Source organism: Apodemus sylvaticus, chromosome 9, assembly GCF_947179515.1.
Source record: "Apodemus sylvaticus chromosome 9, mApoSyl1.1, whole genome shotgun sequence".
Classification (NCBI taxonomy): Eukaryota; Metazoa; Chordata; class Mammalia; order Rodentia; family Muridae; genus Apodemus; species Apodemus sylvaticus.
Genome location: NC_067480.1, coordinates 29965162 through 29986157, shown reverse-complemented (window position 1 = coordinate 29986157; position 20996 = coordinate 29965162). Strand labels below are relative to the sequence as shown.

The 20996-nt window shown below is 40.1% G+C and overlaps 1 protein-coding gene across 2 annotated transcripts in view; it reads right to left on the bottom strand.

Annotated features, from left to right (window-relative positions):
• Positions 1-20996, bottom strand: part of Sphkap (SPHK1 interactor, AKAP domain containing) — a 135201-nt gene that overhangs the window by 52025 nt on the left and 62180 nt on the right. For both annotated transcript variants that reach the window (XM_052193266.1, XM_052193267.1), the window contains exon 3: positions 20655-20762. In XM_052193266.1, the coding sequence (XP_052049226.1) occupies positions 20655-20762 (108 nt within the window). The remainder of the gene's footprint in view (positions 1-20654; positions 20763-20996) is intronic.

Below are 20996 nucleotides of genomic sequence, written 5' to 3'. Positions count from 1 at the left end.
GTGTCCAGGACACACTCATTGTGTTCCAGAAGCTTTTCTGAGAAAGACAATGGTTCTCTAAGCTGGAACATGGGGAAGGAGGAGGAAATTCATCACCAAAATACAGAAGTGGGGGCAAAGTGGGACAAAGCTTTAAATGCTTCCTGTATTCAGGAGGCTCCTGAGGCTCATGAAGTGCATGATTGAGAAGGACAAAGAAAGATCACCTTAGCATCTCTCAACAAAGGAGAACCCTGCTGAGTAACCAGAAAGCTGTGGGGACAGGTAACTCCATGTAACTAGACAATTAAGAAGAGCCTCTCTCTGTCTCTGTCTCTGTCTCTGTTCTGTCTCTCTGTCTGTCTGTCTCTCTGTCTGTCTCTCTGTCTCTCTGTCTCTCTGTTTCTCTCTCTCTCTCTCCCTCCCTCCCTCCCTCCCTCCCTCCCTTCCTCCCTCTCTCTCTCTCTCTCTCTCTGGCTCTAGTTCTGTCTCCCTCATTTCTTTCCCAGAACTGGGTTTTCAACAGTATGTAGCTGACTCTATTGAAATCCTCCTGCGCTGAGACATGTTCAGTGCACTGCTACCCCAGTGCCTGTGGACATCTGGTTCCATCGCCAGCCACGGAGAACACCCTTTACAACAAATGGCACCTTCTGTTCTATCCCCACCTTTCTTTCTGAGTCTCACCTTGGCACACAATAATTCAGTTTGTATAAAATAGTAATTTGTGCCTCTTTGAGGTTTAGCTCTTTTAAATAGGTGACACAATTACCCTCTGTCAAGCTGTTTGGATGCTCAGATGCAAAGCCCTGCCAGCCCCTCAGAGAAAACAGAGACCAGAGTCCCCCAGGCTCAGGTGTGCCGGGCACTAGATCCTGAGACCAGGGCTATAATTACTGCGCCATTGCTTCTGTACACATAGCTTTGACAGTGACAAAATACATTCGTTTCTGTCTCCATGCAAAGAGGGACTTATTTCTCAGGTAGTGGGGCTGTTTAGAGCAAGAGGAACATTCATTCATCCATAATAAATTCTCATTAGAGTCTAGATTTATCAGAGCAGCTAATCCCTTCAAAACTTACCCATTTTTTTTTAAAGCATCCGTTTAAGCATTAAAATGGTGGACAATGATTAGGAGAGTATGGAAGTGTTCCTTATGCTCTGTTCTGTGGCTAAATAACTTCTGATATCCTTATCAATGTCCTGTTCCTGGAGTGCTAAACACTCTCATGCCTTCATGTAATCTGGCACTCAGTTCCATGGGTATGACATTGAGTGTGTAAGCCACAGGAATGTGTACTAAGATTCCTCAACTACTCTTCTGGTACAAGGCAGCCTAAGAGGCATTCTAGTTGTCTGTTTCATCAAAGTTGTTGGGAGGTTAAGGCTTGCCTGGGGTGGTGGTACACACTTTTCACCTTAGTACTCAGAGACAAAGGCAGGTGGAGCTCAGCTATTCGGAGGCCATTCTGATCCACATAGGTGAAGGCAGGGCTACAAAGTGAGATCCTGCCCCTCCAAAAAATAAAATAAAATAAAATAAAATAAAATAAAATAAAATAAAATAAAATAAAATAAAATAAAATAAAATACCAACTGTGGCCGCTAGTGACTTTATGACAACTTAACACAAGATAGCATCATTTTGAAAGAGGAAACCTTAATTGAGAAAATGCCCTCATCAGACAGGCCTGTGGTGGTTTTACTGATTAATGATTGGGTGTGAAGGCCCTATTCATTGTTGACACTGCTGCCTCTGGGCCGGTGGTCCTGGGCTCTATAAGAAACTAGGAGGAGCAAGCTAGTTACTCCTCATGGCCTCAGCATGCTCCCAGATTCCTTCCTTGAGTTCCTGCCCTGACTTCCCTACACACTGGAGTCTGACCTGAGAGTTATAAGCTGATATAAACCCTTTTGTCCACAAGTTGTTTATAAATATGGCATTTTATCATAGCAATAGAAGCCCTAGCTAATCAGTAAGGCAGGGAACCTTCTCACCTTCTGTGTGCTCAAGTAATGAGGTCTCAGTTAGCTGAGTCCCATTTGATTATTGGTCACTATTAGAAACATCCACAGGTGCTCTCAGTTTCAGAGCAAGTAAATTTGTTTTATATTTTTAGATGAAAGAACACTGATTTAATAAAAAAGAATCACAAGTTATGCTTACAGAACATAAAACAAACCATATAAGCCAGGCAAGGAATTCAAAGGACAGCACTTTATATCATATGCTTTGTTAAAGTCACCTTGGCTTGAAAATTGACAGGGTCTCCTGAGGTCTGAGCTAGACAGTCATCAGACCGAGGATCAGACAGACAATCCCCTATTTAGTTACATATTATCTAAGCTAGGGCCTCAGGTCCAGAACGGTGAGCAATCAGTCTCCATCACTTTTAAGCCCTTAGAGATATGTTTGTTTTCCCTGAGTCGCATGCCAGTGTCAGGGTTCACTTGGAAAATAGATTCTGCTGTGTATTTAGAATGATATATGAATTCACAAATTATTCACACCCACGGCCACCAGACTGGAAGACTGAGCTGTTAATCTCACACAAGCAGCTGGGAGTCTATGTCTCTAAATGCTAGCCAACAAGCTACGTGGGTGAAGAGTTGAGAAACATTAATATTGTAGCCATTTGAAAAATTTAAATTCAGTGTTTTCTTAATTATCTTTGGAAAGTATTTTTTGTATTTTCAATTTCAACTCATTTCTCAGTTCAGATATTTTATGTTTTATTCATTTAAATTTTAATATTTTTGTGGGTCTCAAATGAAGGAAAATTGGTTGGATTCTGACTGTAAAAGCATGGAACACGCAGTTATTTCTTTGTAAAATAGTTTCGAATTTCTCCTTAATGCAGACGTTAAAGGAACTTTAGGATTATATGCACCTGCCTTTGGCTCTTTCTGCATCTGCCTAGAATTTTCAGCCTATTCTTTTTGTCTAATTAATTTCTCCCCATTTCCAAACAATACAAAAATCCCACCATCCATGAAACCAGATTGGGGCATTTAGTTTTGCTCACCATACTATGGCTCCCTTGTGTCCCCTCCCCATCTTAAAGATAACTGAACTTCTATCTACTATAACTGTTGTTAATGATATTTTTTTTATAAAGCATTATGAATTGTTCTTAATACTAGATGTTCAAGAAGGTAGGAACCATGGAAGATTAATTACGTCCACACTAAACTAAACAGCATATTGAGAAGCTGCTGTTGAAAGTTACATTACATTTTCCTTTAGAGCTAGACGGCAATGTATACCATCTCACACATATATTTGCAGGGTATTAGGGATGCTTATCAGGATGTCGGGTCAATGTTATTTTATTCTTTATCTAGACATGCTGTGTTTACAGATTATATAACTTATGAAGGCAGGCTTAATGTAGCATAGCCTCTATTTGGGACTTGGTCCACATTCTTTGGAAACCCCATGCTACCATGTAGCAAGTCTAGATCACTTGAAGATCCCATGTCCCAGTGTCCATTTGGAGAGGCCGCATAGAGACAGAGGAGGCCCAGTTGTTGGAAGTTTCAGAAATCAGACACACGGGTGAGTGAGCATTCAGATGACTTATCCATCAGATTTCCTTGTAGTTAAGTTGATGCCTGCTAAAGTCAGTCTTGGAATTTTCCATCTGCGAGTCTGAGCAGGGATAACCACTCATTTTGTCCTGTGTCTGAAAGTGTTATACACAAAATTTGGAAACAGGGTGAAAGGTTTATGCTACCAAATAACTCCATATGCTTTTGCAATGACTAGAACAGATGATCAGAGAACTGTAGGCTCTCAGTCATGAAAAAGAAATGTAAGAGAATCTAGTCAAAATTAAGTATCTTAAAGAAGAGAAAATTCCCCCAAGTGTCTGACCTACCATCTCACAGTCCACTGATGGAAGAGTAAGGAATCCTTTCCTCCTTGTAATGTGAGGGAGATTTCTGTCTTTCTGGAATAAATTACTGTCCTAGAACAAAGTTGGCAATTCACACTACTCTATATTCTGATGGTGGATGCAGTCAGGACTGAAGAACTTTGGGGTCATGCATGAAATCACATACACTGAGAAGGGCCAGCCTAAAAGGTGATGACTGAATGCATATGTGTGAGTATGTAAGCATTAAGTTTGAATTGGGAGAAAGTTTACATGCTTCGGAGCCTCCGGAAGGGATTTCAGTAAATGCCATGCCACTAGATACTCTTATATCATTTAAGGTTTTCAGTACCAAAACAGACAAACAAGCAAACAAACAAACAATGAAAAAACCAATAACCTTAGCCTCATTGACCCATACATGTAGGAAAGAGACAGCTCTCCTACATTAAGGTCAAAGGTTCAAAGTCAGGTAGGGAGAAGACAAGTATTAAGTCCCGCAAGTTTATTCTCAACATGTCTTTAGTGAACCCCTGTACCTGTTAGTCAAGCACAATTCTTCTCAAGTGAGGTGCATTTTTGATGAGTTAAAAATAAATGCACAAAGTAAAATTTCTTTAATATCTGTATGAATAAACTATCTGTTGGTTTAAAACACCTGCAATGGATATAAATTAGTGTGATTTCAGATCTATGGTTTCTGTTCTATATTACCATCTGTAGTAAAATTTGATTAGAAGTTAGAATTATTTGAAGTAATGCCCTCAATACAATCTGATGTCATTGTACATGACTATCCTCCTTTCCCTCCATACCCCCTCTCCTTCCCTCCCTCTTGTACCCTTCCTTTTTCTATTAATGACTATGTATTCTTGCCAATCAAGTTTATATTCAGCATTAGATAATCAATGTTATCAGGGAAAAATGAGATCATTGTATTCCAAAGCCAAGACTTTTTTTTTTAATTCCCAGAAGGTAGAAGCTATTAGTATCATAACCACAACCATAGCTCCTAGGCAATAATTCAGTGTCTCTCAAAGTAGATAGAAGTCCACTATGGAAGTAAACAGATATTTTATTGCAGAATCACAAAATAGATCTCAGAGATGAGGAGATTTTTATATTATTTCTCCTCTGCTACAAGTGTGATAATGTTTCTAACACTCAATCTTTTGTTATATGTAGGTGTGTCTGTTTTTACAAAATTATCAACAACTTAAGAGTGAGTATGTAATTTCCCCTAGTGGAGAATTTCTTTAAGCCTAAATCCCAGAAACTTATCCTTATCACAAGTGTTTGAATTACTGAGGTCCCAATTTCCTCTTCTGATAGTGTAACACATGCTTGAGTTCCTCCATGCAACATAAGACACATATGAAATCTCTCCCACCACAGCCTTTGTCATTTCCAAAAGTTCATGATTCACAGGCTGTAGTAAAGTGGGCAGGAAAATTAGAGTTTACATGACTAAAAATACCATTAGTAATTACAGCCTTGAGAAAAGGAGCTAGAGGCACACAGAAACCACTATCTTTCTTGCAAAAGATGCCACCTTACTCTTCCAAGAGAGAGAGGGGGACGGCAGGGCACCTGTCTAGTTTTGTCAAACTTAAGTAATGGAAGATGCCATGGAGTCTGTGATTTCATAGGGCCCTGGTGTGACACCTGGCTACATTATAATTAGAGACTGATAGTAATAGAAAACCAAACATTTACCTGAAACAATAGCAGCATATGTGGGATCTTATTATGACAAGGTCATTCTGAAAGAAGTATCAATATAAGCAATAAGTAAATCCTTAATTGAAAAGTAGCCACATCGTGGAGATGAGAGATAGACCATCTGAAGACTTTTCTGGAGAGTGAAGTTTTCCCAACACAGTGCAAAATCTCTGAGAGATTCTTCAAATTCAACTCTGTGTTCTTCAAACTAAACCATCAGTCCAGAGAAGTGATGTTTAACTTCCTAATTGCTGCCTTTGTTTTAGAACAGACGATAAATGGTGTATATAAAATAACCAAGTGTTTGGGTTTGCAACCCATAGATTCTCTGTTGTATTTACTCAGAACCTGCCTCTGACCCCATCTCTCTCTTTGAGTGTGTGTGTGTGTGTGTGTGTGTAGAAAGATGATAGAAGGGATTGTGTCTCAATAAAACTTAATTTTAAAAGCAGATAGTGGAACCATTTTTAGAGATGTAGTGTAGTATATTTTAGTAATAAGATCTCTAGGAAATTATGGATGTAAGATCATAGCATTTCAATTGCCCAGCTATGTTTTATTCAGTAGGTGTGGTGGTTTGAATGAGAACAGCCCCCCCCCCCCATACATTTGAATAGTTAGTCTGTTGTTGGTGGAATTGCTTGGGGAGCATTAGGATGTGTGGTCTTGTTGGAGGAGGTAAGTCACAGGTGTGAGCTTTGAGGCCTCCAAAGCCTCATGACATCCTCACTGCACCCTGCCTCTGGCTTGCATTTGAAATGTGAGTTTTCAGCCTTTCTTGCTGCCATGCCTTTGCTCTGCAATCATGGCCTCTGTCCTGGCTGGTTTTGTGTGTCAACTTGACACAGGCTGGAGCTATCACAGAGAAAGAAGTTTCATTTGGGAAAGTGCCTCCATGAGATCCAGTTGTGGGGCATTTTCTCAATTAGTGATCAAGGGCGGGCGGAGGGCCCCTTGTGGGTGGTGCCATCCCTGGGCTGGTAATCTTGGGTTCTATAAGTGAGCAGGCTGAGCAAGCCAGGGGAAGCAAGCCAGTAAGGAAAATCCCTCCATGGCCTCTGCATCAGCTCTTGCTTCCTGACCTGCTTGAGTTCCAGTCCTGACTTCCTTTGGTGATCAACAGCAAGCAATGTGGAAGTGTAAGCTCAATAAACCCTTTCCTCCCCAACTTGTTTCTTGGTCATGATGTTTGTGCAGAAATAGAAACATGACTCAGACATCCTCTAACCTAGAACTCCTAGATGAATTACATATTTTCCCTTAATGGTATTTTGTCACATCAATAGAAAAGTAACTGAAATAGAAGCTGACATAGCAAGGAAGGGATTTCTTGTCCTTTGTTAACTGAAAAATCTGAGTTAAGGTACCAATTCTATCACTATGTGATCTCAGACAAACTATTAGCTTTCAGCACTGCACATTCCTCTACAATGATGTTTCCATAAGAATTTGGTGCCAAAGTAGCAGTAAAAACACTTCAGAGAGGAAGGCATTACTCGAAAGGTCATAGTTGCTCATAGCAGACAGTAACAACAGAAACATTCCCAGAAAAGCACTTGAAAGAAATAATAATACAGTTCTGAAATCCCTCAACAGTCACTTACCTAGCTAAGGGAGGAGCATGTCCCTGGGTGATGCAGCCCTGCCTCTTACCCCTAGTCCAGCGACTTGTTCACTGGGAAACCTATAGCCGCACAGTTTCTTGGTCCAGGAAACCAGTTGAGAACCTCCTGTCATTATTTCTGATAAGCTTTTTGTTCATTGAAAAAGAAACATACCAGTTGTTGCATCCAGTCAATCATCTCATTTATCATCAAGGCTTAAAGAAACAATGGGCAGTCTGGAAACCCTAATAAATGATGTTCACAGGGTACAGAGGATGCAGCAGCAGCCAGGAAGCCATCCCTTTGTCTATCTGTCTATCTGCCTCTAAACCCCATGTCTGTGGTAGGCAGTGCATAATAATTGCTTAATTGCATTGAAAAACTCTGAAGATCAATACACCTCTTAGTGGTCTTGCCATTAACGACACACTATGCTTAAACACAAGAGACAAGTGGAAAGGGTTGATTGTAACTAGAGAGGTCGAGGCAGGAGGATTTTCAAGTCGGCTTGGATGGCATTATGAGACCTGATATCATTAAAACAACATGGCAACTATAAAAGCAACCAAGGAGAAATCATTCCACAGTTGTTTTCAAGTGAGCTTTTTGCCTATATACATTTTCCATAATTATCAAACTGTCTGGAAATTCCATGAAAACCAATTCTGTAGGATGACCTAAGAGGAAAATATACCAAGATATATTTTGGGTTACCTGACAGAAACTGCCAGATCAATTAATTCACTTCACATTTTTAATGCATTGCATACAAATATTTTTTTATTGTAATAAATCACTTACTGCTTTGTGGTTCTCAAACAATATGATGCGGGTTTTCCTACCCTGCAGGAATCCATTGTTTCTGCCTCGTCTTGTGTATCCTGTAGATCTTTCTTTCAGCAATTTCTTAATTGCTCATCATTGACTAATTTTGTAAAGTGCTTTTTTAACCTAAGAACACCGTGAATGTTCAGGAAGCTACCCCCCCCCCCTTGGTGGCCTGGCATCTGATTGGGCTCAATTCTTTTCTTTATAATTGCTTTGAATCAAAGTGATTTTTGCTATGTAAAGAATAAGAAGTTTGGGCTAGACAGGAAAAGAGCATCTACCCAGACAAACTGGCGGCCAGAGAAAAACAGTGCATAAAGTTGAGTAGCTAAGAGCCTGTGACATTGATTGATGAATTCTCTTTGACATTGCCAAGGTAAACCAAAAATATATCCTCACACTATTTTCCTCTTAGGTCATGTAACAGAACGTGTTTTCATAGAGTTTCAGGACAGTAGCGATCTGCTGAGTTAACAGAACCCACACTGAGGGCCAGAGTGAACCAATGTATGTGTGTGTATGCAGCAAAAATAGGCTCTTGTCACCTTTTAAGCAGAGTCTCACTTTCCTTCAACACTACAATTCTAGGAACAGTGAAGAAGCTTTTGTAAAGAGTCTTAACTTTTGAGAGAAATTTTGAGCTCATATATTTACAGCCACTTTGGTATTTTTGAGAAGAATTATAATTCTTAATTGTAGTGTATGTGTGTGTGTGTGTGTGTGTGCGCGCGCGCGCGCGCGCGCGTGTGTGTGTGTGTGTGTGTGTGTGTGTGTGTGTGTGTGTATGCATGAGTGCACGTGTGTGTGAATGTGTGCATGCATGCTGGGCTCTACCTTTGATTATGTATCAATGTTATTAAAACTGTAGTGAAATTTCCTTAGTGAATATATACCAATCTATTATTTTCTGGGTCAAAATACATAAAAGTTCCGGTTGTTCAAAGAGTGCAAGCCTCATTTTTTCTTTTCTGTTGGTAGAGGGCATGATTATGTTGGAATACAGGAATGGCAAACATAGATAATATGGCCTCCTGTGTAATTAGTGAGACAAAGAATAAGCCAGCTTTAGGTACCTAGTGCCTGTCATAATTATCATGCCTTTACTTCTAAGCATCTTCAGCTAAACACTACATCACAAGACAGTTCACATAGTACAAGAATGTACACTTTATGGTTCATTTTGTGGGCTTATTTTGAAAAGAGATCCGTTATAATCAAGCAGTCAGTAGGATACAGTAACATTTAGCACATGCTTTGTACACTGCATGCGACCTGTTAAATGTTTTTAGAATACTATTAACACAAGCGAATTCTGAAGTTAAATTCCATATTTTAGAACCCCTAACTTTTTTTTGTTTTTATTTTTTCTTTCTTTCTTTTTTGCTTTTTCTTCCTGTAAAAATTGCAATTCTCTTCACAATGGCTGGTTTTAGACAACAATGAGATGCTATTTCTCAGTCACACTACCTGTTTTATTCATGAAAGAACCCAGTTCCAGGTCTGCTAGGGGAGTATGTGGATCTCTGAGAACCAGATCTCTAGAAATGTAAGAAAAGTTAGCAAACATAGTGAAAACACCATTTTAATTCTTAAGGAGTGATCTAAAGGTCATAGAGAGTACAGGTAAATATTTATTTAGAGACTCTACTAAAACTAGTCTAAAACTGACTGTACCCTTGTAGCCCAGATTCTGCGGCCTCTTATTCACTCTGTGGGAGTGCACATGGCCATCTATGTTTAGGAAAGGGTGCTTCATTTATTCTAGGGTTCCCAGTGACAGTTTCTGGGTGTCACTGGGAGCCAGAGGTCACCAGAGTTCTTCATACCCTAAAGTATTAAATAAAAGATGCTACAGTTATTATTTATGAAGGCTAGGAACTGACAGTGACCTTTCTCTATGTCTGGTGTGCCTGTAAGGCTGAAGTATTACCCTGGCTGTGAGATAGGGCAATAGTAAGACTCAGATGTCTTTTTTTCCCAGCTCACTGGAAGACCTTCCACACCCTGAGAAGCCAGCCGAGTACCAATGGACAGCACCTTCGTTTCCTACCAGCCCATGTTTACAAGTTACTCGGAGAACCATAAATTGTAACTTTTATCCATTTCTCCAGTTAAGTGAATTTTAATACTTAGGTGAAGTTACTAGACAAATCAAAGAAACTGATAAAAGTCAAGGTCATGGGATAGATGGAAAGGTCAATGGAAGGCTCATCTCTGCACATGTTCCTACCCTGTATATCCACCCCTCACTCAACCATTCCATATTTCTACGTTTTTCCAGGGGCAAGTGAACCTCACAGTGAGGACTCTTAGCTGAGATACAATGGCTCTTTCTGGCTCTAGCTGGCTCAGAGAGGGTTCACAGTGGAGCACAGGGTTTGGATGTTGCACAGAGACATTCTCAGTGGATCAGCTTTGACATCCAGCTGTCAGTCCACACTAAGGACAGCTGAGAAATGTTGTGTGGGGGATATTGATGTAAAGTAAAGAATGCTATCATGTTTCTCTGAGGATTCATAAAGAAAAGTGTCAAAGATATGAAAACTAGACCAGTTGGGGCTCCTGGAGAGCAGCAGCCAGACTGTGTAATCCTGCTCATTTTCTCTCTGAGCTGCCTGTATACTGATGAATACATGGGGAAGCACACTGTTTGGGGCGGGACCTTTGTATACCAGACAGTGAATGAATGATATCTCCATTGGCTGACCAAGTTGTGTTTGACATAGCTACAGAGACCCTCATTTTATCCAGCCAGCACAGCTGGTTGTACGTGGCTGCATAGGCGTGTAGGATGGAGAACATGGTGGGTCACCAGCAAAAGGAATCATTGGTGTCCATTGTCATGTGGAGAAGGATGCCATTACCATATGACCTCAGATTTCCCTTCCAGCAGTGTCTCCCAGCAGTCCTTCCTATCCACACCATACTGGCTACACTCCTGGATTTCCTGATTTAGACTTCATTCAAAATATTCTTCCTGATCAGTATTGTCTCTGCACTACATGTCTCTTTCTGTAAATCCTATATACTTTGCAAAGGGTGTCTCAAGTTAAAGTCCACTTCAAGATTTTTTTTCCTTCAAATTCTTTAAAATTAATCAAGCTAGATGCAAATTGTGACTTGCTTTTCATTTCTTTAGCGTTACTTAGTCTAGAAGAGTTTACTTTATTGCAAATAGTTTTTTCATATAGTATGTTCTGATTATGGTTTTCTCTCCCCCAGTTCCTCCCAAATCCTTTTCACCTCCTGCCCCACCCCACATCCACATGCTTTCTTGCTCTGTCTCATTAGAAAGTAAACAAGGATCTAGAAAAATAAAACAAGATAAAACAAAATAAACCAAACCAGAATAAGACAAAACAAAGAAACAGGAAAACCACAAGCCAAAGAAAAAGCACAAGAAACACATGTATATCCAGAGACATATACATTCACACACTGAGAAATACTGTAAAAACATAAAGCTAGAAAGCACAATATATAAACAAAAGTAAATACATTATTTTCTTTCTCCAACCCAATCCTTGCTGTGTTCCCTATTCTCCCTCAAATCCATGTCTGTTTTCTTTGATTATTGTTGCACACACAGACATGCACACACACACACACACACACACACACACACACACACACTATATATATATATATATATATATATATTCATACATATGCATATACATAAATTAGGTTGACCAATCAGAATTGAATGACACATTAGGGTGTTCAACCCTGGGAAAACTCCTTTTCTTCACATTCCTTAGTTGCCTGTGGCTCTTTCTCTGAGGATGGAGCCCATGAAATTTGTCCCATCCATGTTAGCCTGTCTGTTGGTGTTGCTATGGTTTGGGTCTTGTTTTGGCAGCCATGTGGTCGAGGCATCAGGGGTGTGGCATCTCTCTTTACTCACAACTCTTAACTAGAGTTTTCCAGTCTTTGTTTGGTCCATGTATTTTTCTATAACATCAGTATTGATTCACTTGAGGTAGCGCTACTGACCAAACCCAAGGCTCTAGGGAACCATTCTACCAAGTAAGCCACAGTCACTGCTATATCTGGGAACAGTTTCTGTACAAATGTTGACATTCTTAAATTTATACAAAACAACCCAAAAGCTAAATAGCTAGAAACTTCTGATTCTCATTTCCTTCTCTCCCTTCCCCCCTCCTTTCTTTCCTTCCCTCCCTCACTCCCTCCCTTCCTCTCTTCTTCCTTCCTCCTCACTCTGTGTGTATGTGTCTGTGTGTATGTTTGTACATAGCTGTGTTCTTTTGTGTGTGAATATGTATTAGTGCATCGGCATATGATTATTTGTGTGCATGAATGCAGAGGCAAGAGCACAACTTCAGAATTAACAATGCTGACTTACCTCCATTTTAAGATAGGCTTTCTCAACAGTGCAGAGTTTCTCCATTAGGCTGGGCTAGGCTGGCTAGCAAACCACCTCTCTGCATCCTCAGTGCTAGGATTACAAGTATCTGCTATCAGGCTGGGTAGAAGGCTCAGCCTGGAAAGGTACATACCACTAAGCTGATGACCCATGCTCAACCTCTGGAATACATATAGTGGAAGAAGAGAACCGGTTCATGTGAGTTATCCTCCGACTTCCTCATGCAAACCACAGCATGTGTGTTTGCATGCAGGTAGACACTCCTGTGCTTTTTATTTTTATTTTTTTGTGTATGAGTGTTTGTTTGCATGCATGTATGTGTACCCTATGCATGCCTCGTGTCCACAAGGGCCAGAAGAGGGCAACAAATACTTGGTATTGGCATTATAGATGGTTGAGAGCCACCTTGAGGGTGCTAGGAACTGAATTGGGGTCCTCAGCATTAGCAGCCGGTACTCTTAATTGCTTTGCTACCTCTTCAGTCTTTCTGCTTTCTTATCATTGATTCTTGTGTTGGAACTTATATAGCTTCAGCCTCTGGGAAATGAACATTGTGTGTTTTCCCATGTGCCACTATCAAAGCGTTTTGTTATGACCCTGACTTTCTGCATGGCAGAGATTAGGATAAAGATGGTGAATCAATTCCTTTGGAATTAATAACCAATTCAGTGAAAATCCAGAGCCTTGGTCCTGAGTTAGGTGCTAAACAAATTCATCAGCCTCCAGAGGAATTAAGTGGTGTGGAGCTGGCAGAGGGGAACTGAGGATTTCAGTATTTGTAACAAGGAAAATTCAATCTAGAAATTAGCTTCTGTAGCATATCTCAAGAGGAAAAGTTATCTGGGCCTGGTATCTTGCTGCTTTCCCGTCTCTTTGCTTTTAATTTTTGCATATTACAATTAGGTTGAAAGGTCATAAATAGAATTTAAAAGTCAAAATGGCTTTCATAACCAATTTAGGTTGAGGAGAAACAGAAAGAGAAGATTAATGTCACTCTGGATTATGACTTGGGATAATGAGTAGATTACAAAGCTATCCAAAATGGAAAAACTTTGGATAGTAATCTGAGAAAGAGGCACATGCAAGCCACAGTGCATGCTTGACTGGATATTTCTCTCCAGTTGTATTAAATTCGGGGTGTTCATGTGGGTATAGATAATTGGTACTTGGAAATAATTCTGCAGTCTACCAGATGGTGGTCATCATCATGAGACAGGGCTGAAGCCAAGAGGTGTGGATAAAATAGGCTCAAAGAAATCATCAAATGAGAACGGACCAAGCATCCAGACAGATCTTGAGGAAACAGTAAGTCAAGTTCTGGGTTGTGGGTCAGGGGAGGGGCAAAAGTCCTGCTTGAAGTTTACAAATAGTGATCATAAAGGCAGGAGAGGAGTCTGAGTGGGAGAAGGGTGGTTTTGAAGTCACAGAACAAATACTTTTCAAAGGCTGAAGTGAGGGTGTAGGTGAAATGTCACTCACCTCTGTCAAGTGTTAACTCTCACCTAGTTCAGCTATTGCAGATGCTTCTGGAAAGTATATAAAATATTTCTAGAATGTCCAATTAAAACCAGTGGCTTTATACACACTATGAACAAATGTGCAGAGAGCTGTCCCTGTTCTATTAGAAAATATAGCAACTGATATTGAAGAACAGAAGTTTTGCTTCTATATTTAGAATGTTCTCCTTTCCTCTTTAACCTCTAGAGTAAACCTGTGTCATTGTCACAAAAGAGGTAACTAGTATTTCTGGGAATATAAAACAGATACCTTTGAGTGTGCTCATTAGCCAGATCACCTATTAATATTTGTATTTTTCAGCCTTGAGTATATAAGATCTTAAAAAAAAGAACAACTATTCATTCTCACCTTTCCCACTAGGATATCAAGAATAATTGAATACGGAAGACAGGTAGCTATAAACAAACAACTCTGAAAAGAAATAGAAAATTATGTAGTCATGCCCTTCAGGTGTTAGAGGTATTTTAATAAGAATAATTATTTATTGTTGCTGCCTATTCTTGATTGATAGGCTGTTCCCTCAGAGAAAAACTGCAATAATGAAAGGAGGTGTTGAACATTTGAGACATGTCGTTATTCTGAGCTATTTTAATAATGTGTTCTGTCAAAATGAATTAAAAATAGTTGATAAATGATGTAAACACTCAGGCTTTTTAAGCACACCCAGATCTACTCATCCAACTACGTTTTTTTTTTTTAAATGGTAAAATGTTGAGATTTGTAGACTATTTTCCTGCACTTAAAATCTAGGCTTGAAGACAAAAGTGATAACCCCTTGCTATGTCTGAGGCCCTGTGTGTGCAGAGCATCAGCCATGCGTATATTCTGAGTGTCTCAGACTCCTTGCAAACTGCTTTCTTTCTATTTTCCCCCAACCCCTCAATACAAGGATCTCTGCTCTCCAAGATCCTTTGATGACATTTAAATCTCTAGCCCTGATTTTTCTGAGTTCCAGTTTCTATATCCAGATACATACCTTGAATGAATAAATTATATTCAACCACCCCCACCTTTCAATGTCTAGTCCCCCTTCTTCCCTCCTTCAGTCCTCCCTCATTTCTTCCTTCTCCTCACTTGTAAATGATACACACTCTCAGTAGCCCAGGGGCTCAAGCCAAAAAATACCAGTGCAATTATTCTTGACTAACTGTTACTCAATAAAATTATTTAATACATACACACAACTTTATAGGTTTAGGGTTTTTTTTCCCTTTTACTCTTGTGTTTGCATTATATTAACTTGTTTAATTTCTTGCTTTCATATCAATTATTTAAGGCATACAAAATATTTTGGGAAACATGCCAATGTTAAAATCATTAGGATAATAGAACAAATGAACATTTCTCTCACCTCAACTAGTTATCAACCTACCTTCTCCATGGCTGCAGAATCTATCCATCTAGTGAAAATCTAAATTAAAACAGACTATTGCTATGTAATTCCTATTGTGCACCGAATATTTTGGTTTGTTTGTCTAATGTAGTTTACAACCTACTTTTAATATATAACTACACAGGAAGCCCTTATTCCAAAGTGCTTCTATAGTCTTTCAAGACCTGATTTATAGAGATATATAAGCCTTCCTAATTGTGTCATAATAAAGCAGTTTTCCCAACTCATTGGTTTCTGGCAGCTTAGTCATATTTGGTGGAAATTTTATTTTCCTAAGGGTCAAAATGCTTTCCCTGGGGAATTTTGAATTTCCTGAGGGGGCAGATGTTTAGGGTGGGGCAAGGTTAATCAGAACCATCTCATGGTTCTGGGAGCTGGGTTGAGGACCAAGCCTTCCAAGAGGTTCCTTTCTTTTGGACATAATGGAGGTCGTGACTATTAAAACCCCTGGAAGTATTTCAGACAGAAGGAAGAAGAATGTGACTAAATAACAAACCCTTCATTAACATCTCTCCCTTCCAAGAGGCTGCCTGCTGAAGCAACCCTTCAGCCCAAGTGAGATTCTTGCTAAAGTAAGCATCTCTACCTCAACACAGAGGTTTGGTTCTGTTCTGCCAACCTTCACCTGCATTTGATGGCTTTTGCTTTTCTGTAGGTGGTATTTAGGTTTTCTTTAAAATTTTTCAGTGACAAAGGAATGCTATTTTGAAGAGGGACTGCACTTGGCCAAATAAGGCAGCTTTTCCTCACTTCGTCTAAGTACCTGAAAAAAAAGCTTTAAGGGTCAGAGAGTATTGTTTTGGCTTAGAGTTTCAGCAGAAGTGGCCATTTGGGTCATGGCAATTTGGTATCATCGTTTCTCCTGCTTGGAAGTGGAGTAGTTATTGTGTTTCTGAGTGCTTCACACTGTTCTTGGAATCTATTCTGGTTAGCTGAAATCATCTAGATATAAAACCATATACTCGACATAACCTATAGTTATCTGAGAGGAGCCTCAAGTAAGGACTTACCTATACCAGACTGGTCGCTGGGCATGTCTGCCCATAGGGAGAATGTTTTGGTTCTTGACTAATGCAGGATGGTTCAGCCTAGGGTAGACGGTATCATTCTTTGGTAACTCCTGAGCTGTATTAGCTAGTGGACTGCATTCCTCCATGGCTCCTGTCTCCGATTTCCTCCCCTGAGTTCCTGCTCTGACTTCCCTCAAGGTTGGACTGTGCGTCCTTGATGTGTAAGCTGAAATGAGTGCCTTCTCTGTTTAGTTGCTTTCAATCCACAGTGTTTGTCACTGCAACAGGAGAGGAACAGGAATGGTCTTCATGTTTGCTGTGGGACAGATGAGTCTGCCACCCTGAAGAAATGACTGAACCTCATGGTCTGCTGTTTGGAAACAAAATCTGTACTGATACACAGTAGCAATACCCCAATAGTTTCCAAGCCTGAGGCTGGTTCTCAAAAAAAAAACAAAACAAAACAAAAAAAAAACCAAAAAATCAAAAGACACCAAACCAATCATATAAAATTAGCTACTCATTGAAGTGAGGACAATAGCCAAAACAGCAGCTCACTTAATGTTAAGTCTTCCAGAACAACAAAAAGGCAGCAGAGCAGTAAACAGCATCCCCTCAGGGTCTATTGTTACTGTCTGTAAATACTTTAAGGCTGAGATAGTTTTATAATGCTGATTTTTTTAAATTAAACTTTAATGAAAAGATTATTTTTAATCATACTATTTTGTCTTCCTTTAAATTACACTTTTTTTTTTTTTATAAAGGGAGGCATCTGAAACAGAATACTACTAACCGGCTCATTGGGAATTTACTATGTAGCTCAAATTGGCTACCTGATAATCCTCCTGTTTTAGCTTTCTGAGAGTCCCGTGATTAAAAATATCTAACACCATGCTCGCTTGCATTTACATTACATTTTCATGTTGTTATGGGAAAATTCATTTTTTCCCTTTGTTTATTTGATAAGGTTTTTATTTTCTAGCCCAGGTCACCCAGTAGCTGAGAGTATAGATGCGTCCACCCAGCCACACTGAGGAAAAAGCTTTGAAAGGTGATTTAATACTTTCTATTGACTGCTTGGTTCTGTCACATGGTTGTTTTGTCAGGATTTCCTTCTCCTGGTCCAATATGCCTATAGTTTACCCTAGTTGACCTGTAGCTATGAAGTCTCTTAGAAATATGGAACCCTAGTGTCTTAGGATATCCATTGCTGTGAAGAGATTCCATGATCATGGCAACTCTCATAAAGGACAACATATAATTGGTGCTGGCTTGCAGATTCAGAGGTTCAGTCCATTATCATCATGGCAGTAGGCATGGTGGTACAGAGACTGAGATGGTGCTGGAGAAGGAGCTGAGAGTTCTCCATCCTGACTGGCAGGCAGCACAAAGGGAAGACTGTGAGCCACTAGGTTCGGCTTTGAGTTTCTGAGACCTCAAAGCTCACCCTCAGTGATACACCTCCTTCAACAAAGCCACTCCTTCTCCAATAAAGCCACACTTCCCAATAGTGCCATTTCTTATGGGCCTATGAGGGCCAATTTTATTCAAATCACCATACAATCTCTCACAACCTTCTCCCTACCCTGGAACCTCAAACGCTAAAAGAATGAATTTGGAAAGTGACTAAATGATACATTTAGCCAAAGAGGCTAGTTGTTTATAGGGTTCTTAAAATTTATTTTTGTTTCATAGGCATGAATAATTTTTAATGTTTTATATTAGCTTCAAACATTACAAGTGCTTGAGAAGTCTCAGGAACAAATATTCTAATGAGTCTTGTACTTGTTTGGTTCTCCCTGCCCCCATTTAGAAAGATCAGGAAGAGCAACAACAGCAGGAACTCGCAGTTAAACCTCAACTGGTGTTTGCAATTTCCAACACCAGAAAGGAACAAAGGAGAAAGGAAGTTCTGTTTTCTCAGTCCAAATTGATGGTGGATAGAAGTGTTAGTCTGTACACAGGAAGATGCTCTGGCTATAAATGTTAGTGTTCCAAACTGTAGACCTGTAACTCCATCCCAAATAGAGAGTGTACAGAATACCTCTTGTGGTCCAACGTTCATGCACATTCCAGTAGTGACAGGAATTACTGGGATGATGATTTGGCGAAAGCATGGTTACTGATCTGTTATCCTTTGTTATTTGAAGTTGTGTGATTGGATGTCCACATCACAAATGCCTGGATTTTTCTACCCCCAGAATTAAATTTGTAAAAAACAAAAAAGACATGATGATAAATTACTTGTCACTTAATCCTTATCTTTCAACAAAAGAAAAATAAAAGAAAAATTAGACCAGCAACTAAAATTCTGGACAAGAGATAAAAATACTGAATGTTTAGGGCAAGGGAAATGGCTCAGTCAGTAAAGTGCCTGCTCTGCAGTCATAAAGTCCTGAACTTTGGTCCCTGACACTAACATAAAAGTGGGGGTGGTTGTGCATGTCTGTACCCCACCACTGGGGATGAAGGGCAGGTGAGAGCAGGATGAGACAGGTGCACTCTCTGGAGCTCACTGGCCAGACAGACCAGCCAACCAGTGAGCTCTGGGCTCAGTGAGACCCTTCCTAAAACGATAAATGAGGAAGAAGGAAGAGTGGAAGGTGTGGGTCGTGTGATGTTGATCTCTGGTTTCTAACCCCACATGCATAGATCTGTAAAACACACACACACACACACACACACACACACACACACACTCTTCACACACACTTTTGATACACATGTAGGTACACATACATAACACACATACAGACATACAGAGAAAGATAAGCACCACAATCCCATGCACATAACACACACACACACACACACACACACACACACAGAGAGAGAGAGAGAGAGAGAGAGAGAGAGAGAGAGAGACAGCACAATACATACCACACTCATACCACACAATATAACAACAAACACAGATACCATACACACACAACACAAAGACATACACACACACTACACCCACACCCACACACCCCACACAGATACTAAAAGATGAAAGCTGAAGTTGTCGACCCAAGAGAGTAACTCTTTTAAAACCATTTAAACTAATTTTTTTCATAAAATACATTTTTATCATTTCTTCTCCCCTAATTCCTCCAAGATCCTAACTTGCCACCTCCCAACTTCATATTCTTCTCCCCATCCCTGCCATCTCTGTCTCTGTCTCTCTCTTACACACACAGTCAAAATGCAAATCAAAGCAAACACAAAATGAATAAGGCAAAAGTAACCAAAAAGTACCCCCTCTCATCAATCAAAACTGGAGTCCATTTTGTGTAGGCCAACTACTCCTGGGCCTACCTAGGAGTGCAGTTGATTTCCCCCCATTGAAGAAAATTAGTTTTCCCTTTTCTAGCAGGAGTATATCTGCAAATAGCTACTTGATAGGGGCTGGGACTTTGTGTCTGCTCCCCTCTCTGAGACAGAGAGCAGTGTAAGACTGTTGGGTGGCATCTGCCCCTCGTGCGGTGAGATCCCACTGTGTGAAATGCTCCTTCCAGCTTGCCAGGCCTGCTTCGCTCAGTGCATACCAACAGTCATCCTTCCATTCATCCTTTTTTTCCCTTTTCTTTTGAAACAGATAAGCCGGTATAGAACTTACCTCCAGGAATATCTCAGAGGTGGTGCTCTCAATTTAGTCAGGAAAATACATTACATTTCTGCCCCCTTTGGAAATACTGCCTAGTCTCTGTCCTCATGACCCCATAAGAGCTAGGTGATTTCAGTCGCAATGCAGAGTACAGCCCATAGGGGGCGCATCACTGCAAATGCACACAATGGACAGTTATAGTCTAAGCTCTAAGAATTATATAGCTTATCTATAAAAATACTTCTTGCCTTTCAGAGGTTTTACATCTCAGTGCATTAAAATTCATGCCTTTTTTATTTCTTAGGTTGGGGGGTGGGGCTCAAGTCATAAGAATGCTGGAAAATTCTTACCCAATTTTCAGATCAGAAAACACCTTCTAATAAGAGTTACAAAACATGTTGGAAAGAATCCAAGAGAGCTGTTAAGTTTTTAGACTTTTCTTCCAGTACAATTCTATTTCTGAACACATGTCTGGGTCATCTTTTGCAGAATAAATTTTTTTCTCACTTTTCATGGGGATGGTTACATTACTTCATCTATTTAAATGAAGCATCAATGTAAAAGCACTAGCTGTCTGTTACTGTGTGATCTGTCCGCATGAGAACATATTTTCAAAAAGGATACTTTCCTAACCTTGTGTTTAAGAAGTTATTATATGTTGTCAAGTTTTTGTCCTAGGTACATGTTTCAGTTTTCTGCATTACCAGACAGTACCCGCCCCGCCCCCAGAGTTCCACACACTTACGGAAGCACAGTTTTCCGACTCATCTTCCACAAATCCAATCTGGCAAGGCGTTCTCTGGTTCTGCAACCAGTAGTCTGTGGACTCCAGCAAGCTATTGCTTCGAAGAACCTGGGGGACACAGACAAAAAGCCTTTCAGGGTTGCCCAGCAAGGGTTTATATCGAAACAAGCCACTTTCCACTTGGAAACCTGCAGGTGATTTTCTTCCTGGCTTTCCTCTGAGCAGCTGGGTGAGGCAAAGTGGAGCGAGAAACCTGCTGGATTAGATTGTACAAAACACTCTGTTAGGACCTGGCTTGCTGATGTTATCGATGTTCCTTATAGTTCTTCAAATCTAACACCC